The sequence below is a fragment of the Empidonax traillii genome, unplaced genomic scaffold (assembly GCF_003031625.1).
Source record: "Empidonax traillii isolate 1590-97213 ecotype Southwest subspecies unplaced genomic scaffold, ASM303162v1 scaffold42:size1813164, whole genome shotgun sequence".
Classification (NCBI taxonomy): domain Eukaryota; kingdom Metazoa; phylum Chordata; class Aves; order Passeriformes; family Tyrannidae; genus Empidonax; species Empidonax traillii.
The window spans coordinates 870,613-880,899 of NW_020955235.1; the positions used below are offsets into that span (position 1 = coordinate 870,613).

The window sequence follows — 10,287 nt, forward strand, 5'->3', positions numbered from 1 at the left end:
TTTTTCTTCTTTTTGAACCCTATTTATACAGATGTTTATGAGATACAGAGGGATCGTCTCGGAGTTGCAGCTGGATTTCTCACCTTAAGCCTCTCTTAGGATGCTTGCCTTCCAACAGAAAGAGAAAAGGGAAGCGGAAGAAAGTGTCACTCGGTACCTACTGGCCGGGCGGGACGGGGGCCGCGTCTCTCCGGCCCCGCCGTCCGCCGGCCCGGCCCGGCCCGGCCCGCTGCGGCCCGGGACGCTGTCGGCGGCGGGGCGGCTCATGTCCCTCCGGCCGGCGCGGGGCTCAGTCCGGGCGGCTCCGGCGGCGCTGCCCTAGGAGTCGCCGGGCCCCGCGGTAGGTTCCTTGCCCGGTCCGCGGGCGGCGGCGCCCACCCCCTCGTGCAGGATGAGGTCGGGGGACTCGGAGCGCGGCGTCTCCAGGTTGCTGGCGTCCGTGTCGCTGTCGCTGCCTTTTTTGCCCCCGCCGCCCCCGTTGTGCGTTTTGATGTGTTTGCTCAGGTGGTCGCTGCGCATGAAGCGCTTGTTGCAGACGGGGCAGGCGAAGCGCTTCTCGCCCGTGTGAGTCCGCAGGTGCCGCTGCAGCTCGTCGGAGCGGGTGAAGCGCTTCCCGCAGAAGAGCCAGTTGCAGACGAAGGGCCGCTCGCCCGTGTGCCAGCGCAGGTGCGCCTTCAGGTGCGAGGTCTTGCCGTACACCTTTCCGCAGCCGGGGATGTGGCAGCTGTGCAGCCCCTTGCGCCGCAGGCTGGCCCCCGCCGGCCCGAGCCGCTCGGCCTCCTGGCAGTTGGGACAGTCGCAGGTGGCGCGGCCCGAGTAGCGGCGGGCGGAGCGGGCCGAGCCGCCCCCGGCGGCGGCGGCGGCGGCGCCCGAGATCATGGCGCTGGCTGCCGCCACCGCCGCGCTGGAGTCCGTGTAGGAGGGCAGCACGGGCTTGAAGCCCTCCTGGGTGAGCAGGTGCTGGCTGGTGGAGAGCAGGTGCGAGGCGGCCGTGGAGCCCAGGCCGGTGGAGCTGAAGGCGGAGTGGGTGAGGGAGCTGAAGTCGGGGTTGTAGGTGCCCAGTTGGGAGTGCAGCGAGGCCTGGGGGGCGCCCGAGTGCAGCGAGCTCTGCAGCCCCCCCGCCGGGTTCTGCACCTCCAGCCAGGAGCCCGGGTTGGTGTGCACATCCCACCAGGAGGAGGCCGCCCCGTTGGCCACCTCGCCCGCCGAGAGCGTGGAGTGGAAGCCCGACTTGTACCAGGACTCGTAGGGGTGCGCCATGCCCACCCGCGGGTAGAGGCTCTCGGCCGCCGAGCTGTGCACTTTGGAGATGAAGGCCGACTGCCCGCCGGGCTCTTGCGGGGACACGCCCGCCGCCGCCGCTGAGTTGGAGAAGAGGCCGCCGTAGTCGCTGCTGAAGGCCGAGGAAGTGGGCGAGGTGGAAGCCAGGCAGAAGGCGCTATTGGCGGTGCCCGTGCCGCTGGCCAGTCCGTTGGAGCCCCTGCTCGTGGCCACCGTGAAGCCCGAGAGGCTGGAGCCCAGGTTGCAGCTGGAGGTGGAGCGTTTCCAGGGGTGGAAGCCCCCTTTGGCGAAGGCGCTGGACTCGGGCAAGGTGGTCAGGGGACTGGTGTTGCCGATCTTGTTGCAGGTGGCGGCCAGCATGGCCAGGGGAGTCGTTCCAAATCTCGGCTCTTCCTGCGGGAGAGACAAAGCCGGCCCGTCAGGCTCCCGCGGAGACGCGGCAGCGCGGGTAGAACCGCGGCGCGAAGAGCGGTACCGCGGAAAAGTTTTTTCCTATTTTGGAGGAAGGCTCAGCCCTGCCCCGTTAGCACAACTCGTTTTTCCGCCAGGGACCGGTCTCGGCGCCCGAGGGATTTTTACATCGGAAGAGGATCCCGACGGGTACGAGAGACACGCGTGTTCCGAGAGGGCTGCTCGAGCGTACTACCGTTAAACCAAAAATCCCGTGGGAACGAAATGCGGCGTCTCCTCGAGCAATCGTACAGGAGAGACGGGAAAACGAGATGGCAGCAAGGCGAGCGGTGTGCGGAGCCTTCTGACCGTCGCCACGCGCAACGCCGGGCTGGCGAAAATCTTTGGAAATCAACCGTAGTTCGAGTTAAAAAAAAAAAAACAAAACAAAACACAAAAAAAACCAAAAAACAAAACAAAACAAAAAAAACAAAACACAAACCAAAACAAAAGAAAGCAGAAGCAGCACGGCTTCTCTCCGGCCCAGCGAGTTTTCAGACTAAACTCTTTGGTAACGACCCGATGGGCTGCCCACAGTGAAATCCCCCGAGGCGGGCCGGGATCACCGCCCATCCTCGCGATTTGTGCGAGGGGCAGCCACAACGCGGCGGCGGCAACGGCAGTTTTTCCAGGGGGAAGCCGCGAGGAAGCGCGCGGTGCGACTTACCCCGAGGATAGACGTAGCCATAGCACGTCCGTGGGCTGGGCGGTGGGGCGGAGGGGACGGCGCTCGGTGTGCGCCCCGCGCTGCCCGGCGGCACTGAGGACACTCCGGCGCGGCGGGGCCAAACTCTGCCTAAGTGCGGGCAGCGCCCGCTTTGAAGTACCGCTGGCGGCGGCGCTCGCCCAATGAGGGCGCGGGCGGAGCGGCCCGGAGCGGCCCGGCAGCCAATCAGGCTGCGCGGAGGTGCCGGGGCGCGGGGCGCGTGCCAGTGAGCGCGCGGGGAGAAAACTCCCCGGTCCGGCCGCGCCGCAATTCCCGCCCGCCCCGCGCCGCTCCCGCCGGGCACGCACCGACCGCCGCGTCAGGCGTGACACCCGCCACCTGTAAACTGTGCAGGAGGTGTCATGTCCCCCGCTGCCGGTGCGGTCACCTGCGATCCTCGCGGCCAGTAAACCGTACCTGCCTCGCTTTTATTCAACAGGCCCTCTTCCTCCTTTTTCAGGCCGTTTGGGAGCTGCCCGTGTTGGATACGAATAACCTCACAGCGCCTAATGACGTTTTGTGAAAACACGATAATTTTTTGGTTTTTCTTTTGCTAAATGCTAGAAGTGATTTCGTGCACAACGTGTTTCTTACTTTATTTGCAAAAGGAACCGAGAAGGCTTTTTAGTTATATAAAGCGCCAAAAAAATCCAAAGGCAGGGAACCGACAGGCATCCCTTTGCTCTTGTACTGGGGCGGGAGAGAGGACAAGGGGCATCCTGTCGCTTAAGAGAGAGGATATTATTTTACAGAGTAATCGCCAGCAAAACACTTTGAAAGTCAAATTCGCAGCCGGCAGCACGTTTTTCAAGCCTCATATACTCCCGTGGAAGCAGTACTGCTAATGGGAGAAGGCTTGCTCCCTCCTAGCAGTGCTAGGGCTCTGCTGGAATAAGCCTCCCCAGCACTTGCCTGTGGCCTCTGCACTGTGCACACTCCACACGCCCAGTGAGCGACAGAGACTTTACCTGCTCTCTGCATGTGCGAAATGTAAGTCCAAACCTCGGCTCCTCAATGTCTTGGAAGCTAGTCCCTTTGATTGTAATTATTTGAGGCTTCTTAAGTAATTGGCTAGAACTTGGCCGTACTGTGCCCGCAGAAGATCAATAGGTGTACAACTTTTCATCATTGCAGTCGTCTCTGTGAAGATGGGAATAGGAGTTTTTCCCTCTCCTTTCTGCCGTCCCCAGTGCAGCTGGGTACAGTTCTGAACCAGAAATACGATGAGTGCGTTCAAGCAACGCCGGGCCCTTGCTCTGCATTTGAGTCAATATTTCCTTCTTCTCGGTGCCGCCTCAGCCATCGAGTGTAAAACCACCTAGCAGATGCAAAATAGGCATCGCTGTGGAACAAGATGGAGAAACCGGGAAACTGAGAGGATTTTCCTTTTCTTTACATGTTTTGATATATTTGTGTGTGTGTGTGCTTAAAAAAGGCAGGCATTGCAATTTATTTTACATTGTGTTATGCAATCTGCAGGGAAGGATGCCCCTGGAGATTATCTTTTATTTAAACGTCTAAGGCTATTTTCAAAGGGCGCTCGCCTTTTTGTCGCCACGTATTAAACAGAGTCGGGGCAATAGGAGGAAATACTGTTCTGCGCTTAATTCTTTCCACATTGACTCGCAGCCGGCGCAGGGGTCCGGGGAGTGCATGGTAAACCTTTCCTCCGAAAGGTCTGCCCGGAGCAGATCCTGAGCGGCGGCTGCACCCAGGGGGGCTGTAGCGCTCGGCGGGTGGAGGCGGCTGAAAGGCGGTGGCGGGGGGAGCGACATAACCCCCGCAGGCGAGGCGAGGAGTCCGACAGGGGCACCCGGGAGCCGTCGCCCAACAGGTGACTCTTTCCTTCCCTCCTTCCTTCTTTCCTTCCTCCTTTCCTCCGGGGGGAAACCCGCTCCTTCCCTTCCCAGGAGCCTGCCGTGGTGGTCGTCAAGTGGCAGCGCGGCGCTTCTGGCCAACCCCAGGGCGGCGGGGGGAGAGGGTCTTTCCTCTTATCTTGGGGAAAGTCATCAATAAAATACGTCTGGAAGGCAGATCGAGAGCGTGACGTTTAAAAATGTTGCCTCTGCATCAGCGAGTAAAGGCATCCGCTGCCCGCTTGCGCTCCCACAGCAAAGTAGGGATTCTGCTGTGCCTGAAGGCAGGCGGGCGGCTCTGCCTGCCGCACATCCATCTCCTCGCCCCTTTGTAGTCGGAAAAGTAACTAAAACCCGCAGGAACGAGGCAGGCGGTGGAAAGGCTGAGGGAATGGCGGCGGAAGGGGGAACGCTGCTAAAATCTTTAGGGGGTCAAGTATTTTCTGACAGATTTTTTCATACTCCAAAAATCGAGTTTTTAAACAAAGATCAATGTGTTATGCTAAAGTGTTGAGCTGACTGTTAAAACATTTGGGGGGATAATGACAATGTAACAAAGGCCTGGTTTGGAGTGAATCATCACCCTTTTAAAAGTTAAAGCAATTTTCAGGAGAATAGCTTTCAGCAAATGCTTTACATTATTCAAAACGGCCAAATAATGCTCTATTATAGAGCCTGAATGCTGCCAGTCAGCCCATAAGTGCAATTTGTGCAAAGGCTCGGTGCCTTATCTCCACTTCTTTATAAAGAGGTGAATATAAAACAATTTCTTCCAAACCCAGACAGAGAGCACGAAAATTGCTTCCCTTTCTGCAATCAGGGCAATTTAACTGGAGTGCAATTAGCACTATTAAATGTCGATTCTGCATAAACAAATCTGACTAAGAAGCGAAAGTGGGGTGAGAACCTCACATAAACTGAAACTGATTTTTTAAAATTATGTATCCGGGTCCTTTACAATTGATCCGTGACGTTTTCATCTCGGAATATATTTACATCATAAATACATTACAGTTAAATCAACATAAATCTTAGAAAAAAAAATCTCAATATGAATACTAATAAAGAATAGCCTAATTAAATGCAACAGTTCACTTCCTTTGAACAATATTGTTTCCCATCTCCTCTCTACGCGTGTCTTTTGATCTGTGCAACTACTAAAGTTGCTGTCTTTAGGAGGTAGAAATGGGAAACAATTCGTTCATTAAAGATGGCTGGGAAGCTCCTGGGTTTATATTCAAGAGCATCAGATGAAATAACTCTTCTGTTCAAACAGAGCTCTGGGAAAGAGTTGCCAAATATTTTCCAAATAAATCGATTTAATAGCAGTTAAATGTAAGGTTGCTGTACAATTTTCCCTGAATCCTAGGAGTGGCACGGAGTTTTACTCATGGATGTTACGGGTGGGAAAGGGGCAAACCCTTCCAAGTTCAAGAAAGCAGCCTCATTTTCTGCCAAGCTGAAGGGACGCGGGTAGGAAACACGCAAACTGCTCATTGCCGAGATAAATAATTGCGCCCTGCCAGATTTTTTTTTTTTTTTTTTTTTTTTTTTTAGCATCAGGACTTCCGTGCGAAACCCCCTCCCCCCCCTCAATTACACTCTTCATTTACGTGATCTAGAAACCACCATTGATTATCAGAGCAACGCAGAGGGGTACCTGGTGATAAATTGATAACTTAAGGCTTCCTCACTGTATTCTGCCCAAGACTAGATATTAAAAGGGGGAATGATATATAGAGATAGTGTTAAAATACAGACCTTGGCGCCTGTTGAGTCCACTGAATTCTTTCTACTATAGAGTTTTTCATTTGTGGGTAAAGATGAAGTGCAGCTTTTGATTAGAAGGATATCTTTTATAGTTAATAAAAAAGGAATGAGCACTGGGATCAAATAGATCACGGAAATTAAATTAAAATTATGGCACTCTCTCACAGTTTCTGCTTGATCTTTCATAAGATGTTTGTTACATGGTGCACTCCCCTCTCCTCCTGCCCCCAGCACACCGAGCCCCAAGGTGGAGCACCAGGCTGGGCTTTCATCTTTTCCTCGGTCTTTAAGGTGACACTATTTAAGAGTAGCAGGGAGACCCATATTACCCTGCATTTAAAAAAAATCTGCATGATAGTTTTAGAAATTCTGTCGCCTACTGAACGCCGTCAAAAGCGTGTCTGTGGAACTAATTCTCTTCCGCTAAATTTATTTGGACCGTGTATTTTAAAGGTCCCTTGTTCTGTTTATCTCAGCCGGAGACACGTTAACAATTCAAGGGAAGACTGGTGTCAAAGGAAGGAAGGTGACTGCAGACTGGATGATTATTTTAATTACTACAATTATTGGGAGATTATTCAACAGCATCATAGATTTGTTTTCTGCCTTGGTAGGGAAGTCTGAGGAACGTTGTGCGAGGAGCGTTGTACGAGGATTTTATCTCTTGGTTCACATGCTTTCCAATGCTGTTGTGATATATGGGTTAGGCATGACAAGCTCAGACTAGCAGGTTGGAAATTCAGTCAGTGCTAGCGTTCAGAAAGCTTTCTTAAAATGCAGGTGTTTCTAAATAGAAGGAGTTTAATTAGTAAACGCTTGGACCCAACGTTTATAGAGCGTAAAACCGCCTTTCCACACAAGTCCATTAAAGTGGCTCTGCTGACTCGGTAATGAGGTGTGTGCGGTGAGCAGGGAAGCGGCGGCCGGGACGGTGGGCTCGGCAGTCCCTGCCAGCGCCCGGCCCTCCCCAGCCGGCCCCGGCCCGCCCGGCTCCTCCGCCCCGCGGCTCCCCCGGAGGCGCCGGTCGGGGCGCGGGGAAGCGGCAGCACCGGGCGGGCGGGCAGGAGAACGGACGAGTGCCTCACCGGAGCAACCTCATCACGGAGAAGTCCTGTCCCCGCATTTCCCATGGCATCCCGCTTTTGGTACCCTCCTAGCTTTTTATAGCACGCTTTTAGCCAGGCGTGACTCAGAATGTTGGTTGTGATTAAGCAAGCTGTCTATCTGCAGATAGAGATATGTGGCAGCGTAATAGGCAGGATGATTGACATTACAAAGTTCTCTTCGGTCCACAATGACCAATAAATCCTCCTGCAGCTTTCGCCCGTTAATGAATTGCTGGTTTGGAAGAGGAAAATACTTGGATCCCCCATTCTGATGTTCCCTTCTCCCCCCTCACCCTGTCCTGGGATTAGGGCAAGGAAAGACGGGGAACCGTTCATTGTGCTCTTTCTGTGTTCTGTAATTACTAGAACTCAGGCTTAAGGTGAATTTCAGCTCAGATCATGAACCATTTCACGTTCAAATGCAAGCTTGCAATACTTTCCTAGTGGCAATTAGGAGCCTATTACAAGCCATTAGATTGATCAATGTACCTTAAACAATGTGAATGATTTATATGGCAAAGAAAAAAACCTCCTTACATTCATTGTACTGTTCCAACGACCAACCTGGCCCTGTGTCTTCATTCATCACAGCTTTAAACAACAAAAGCGATTTATTTAGAAAACTTAAAGCAAAGAAACAGGCTCAATTGCTTCCTCTGGTAGGGCATCTGAGCTTTATCTGTCTTTATTGTCAAGAAATGTAGGGTGGAAGAATTCAGGCTTTTGGGAGAGGAAGGGAGGGGAGCATTTGCTGGTTTCCAAATGGATTAATTCACCTTGTACCTGAAAGAAGGAAACAAAGAGATCTGTGACTGCTTCCTAAACAAGGCGCTAATCTGCTGTGCATATGCAATGCGAGGAGGAAAGCTGTGGCTCACACGTGTGTTCAACAAAGTGTCTGGTTAGCTTTTTGTAGCCGTTTAATGGCACTGTGGACACAGAACCATGACCCCCTGGAATTTCCAAGACAGCTATGGAGTGGAGAGCTGGCTGGGATGTGCCAGCTGATGGAGGAACAGGCTGTGTGCAATCTTCTACACCATGGATGACTATTCTAACCACTCTACAACGAAGAAGCTACAAAATATCAGCTGCTATGAAAGCCAGAGCTGCTACCCTGTAGGCCTTGGGTCTGTCTTTCTTTGCCTTCTTGCAGAAGACTCGGGGAACCTCTCATGTCTGCAAAATTCCTCCCAGCTCCTGGTAACCTCAAAGTAAAGATTTAGGAAAGGTTGGTGACTTTGTGCTTGCCAATAATTTATTAGGGGTACAGAGATTCAGGTCAGAAGGAATGGCACCATGATTTGCCATTCATTCAAAGGACAGCCTCTGTTTCTTGCGTTTTCCTTACCTTTTTGCTAATCTTATTTACCTTGCTACTTAGCACTGCCAAATTAGTCTTCTCAATAGCTACCAAGTGACTGAATGAATCTTTGGCTTGTTGTTAAACAGTTCTGACATGCTCAAAATTAGAACTGCTGAGAAACAAACCCCTACACATGTGAATTAAGCCATTCTTTAAAATGTGACTTTGATGTGACCAGTGTAAATGGTGTCAGTGTTTGTTAGAAAAAAAAGCCAAACATCTGTAAATCTTGGTTCAGCTGGAAATTTATTTTGGAATATCACACAAGAGAGAATGTTATTAATTTAAGGTACCATTTATCATTTGTGTTTCAGCAACAGTCTGGTCTCTGCAAATTGCTGGAGTGCTTGTCAAAAGTCACAATTTTATCACATGATTTTCTGCAAGGAGGTAAGCATTCAGTGAGTGTCCCTGGTGGTGCAGTGGCTAAACCACAGCGTTGTCAACGCTGAGATCTGGGTTCGATTCCCGGTTAGGACACTCCCCGGGCAGATGGAGCTCGTTAGCCCTGTAAGGCAATCCATCTACGTCCTGAGGACCTCGCTGCCACCGTCCAAGCGTGCTTGGCCCCGGCAGATAAACCTCAGGATTAAAGGGTGGGCTCAGTTCCGCGCACACTGTGTCTCACCTAAAAAAAAAAAATCCAATGCGCAGGCTGGAAGGTGGAAAGACCTTCCCCGGTTCTTCGTTCGCGAAGAGACTGGCCAAGCATCCAGTGCATCAATATCGGTACAAAGAAGAGAAACAAGGGATGCCTGTCAAGTCCTGGCTACAACCCCTTTTTTACAAAACATGGATACAGCCGTTGCTGCTTTTTCAAGTTGTCTATATGGGATTGATACTATTCACGTCTTAAGTTATTAGCTGCTTGCTTTCCTGATAGAAAGGGGTCAGTAAAACACAATGCCTACCATGTAAAACCAAAAGATAGTTGCAAAAGGAATAGGACCTGTCCTCCGCCTTCCCTTTAGAAGATCCCAACGAGAAGTTTCTGTTGAGTCTGTCACATAGTAAACCCAGTTCTTCCCTTTCTTGTAGACCCTACACCATCAAGAGCTTAACCCACAGAATCAGCAATGTGTCCTGCTTACCTTAAACTTGCTCCTTGTCATGGAGGAGACATCAAAGAAGAATAAAAGATGTGGAGGCCTCTTTCAAAGGTTTTGTAGAGATGGTTCATTTAGTCAAATTGTGCTTTAAAAGTCTTTTTGCTTTACAAGAGCTTTGTATTTGTCACGTGTCCCATGAGAATTGCTGGGCCAGCCTCCTCAGGACATATTTTGGCCTTCCTCTACTTTAAGTATCGCTATAAAAACTGTCTACTTGAAGGGATATCTGCAGTCCTTAAACTACACATGTACTAAAGCAGCCTATGCTTCCTAATGTACTACTCCAATACCTTACATACCATCTGGATTGCATTGCCCTTTAATTATCTGTCTTCTTATTATGATCAAGTGAACTTTTACTAATCTCCACATTTATTGTTAAGGTAAATAGATGCTGCTTTTAATCAGTATGGAGTGCCACACCAATGTAGTTCGAAGTAACTTAAATCAACTGTAAGGGGTTCAATGTGTGTATAATTACAGAGGACATCAGCTATTCACTCCAGTCTAATTCAGTGTCTCTTTGGAGACAGACCTCTTCCTTTTCCCTGGTCCCACTCTCACTTCCTTTGCTCCCTGCTGCTCTGCAAAGCCAGCAAGAAGAATACAGCGGAGGCCGAGCAAGCAACAGCCCTCCTGAACC

General features: G+C 51.3%; 1 protein-coding gene across 2 annotated transcripts; it reads right to left on the reverse strand.

Annotated features, from left to right (window-relative positions):
- SP9 (Sp9 transcription factor) lies at nucleotides 1-2,581 on the reverse strand. 2 transcript variants are annotated; one of them, XM_027878479.1, is made up of 3 exons: nucleotides 2,399-2,581; nucleotides 1,928-2,073; nucleotides 1-1,674 (listed from the first exon to the last, which is right to left on the reverse strand). In XM_027878479.1, exon 3 carries the CDS (start codon nucleotides 1,639-1,641, stop codon nucleotides 319-321), a length of 1,323 nt encoding a protein of 440 aa, XP_027734280.1. In that variant the 5' UTR covers nucleotides 1,642-1,674; nucleotides 1,928-2,073; nucleotides 2,399-2,581; the 3' UTR covers nucleotides 1-318. The 2 variants fall into 2 exon arrangements, with proteins under 2 accessions (XP_027734280.1, XP_027734279.1); XM_027878478.1 differs by lacking the exon at nucleotides 1,928-2,073 and having other exon boundaries at nucleotides 2,399-2,520.
- Between the last annotated feature and the right edge of the window lie 7,706 nt (nucleotides 2,582-10,287).

Coding starts and splice junctions, on each gene's coding strand:
- SP9 (XM_027878478.1), bottom strand. CDS start 2,419: ATGGCTACGTCTATCCTCGGG. Junction 1,675..2,398: donor TGGCTACGTCTATCCTCGGG/GTAAGTCGCACC, acceptor TCTCTCCCGCAG/GAAGAGCCGAGATTTGGAAC.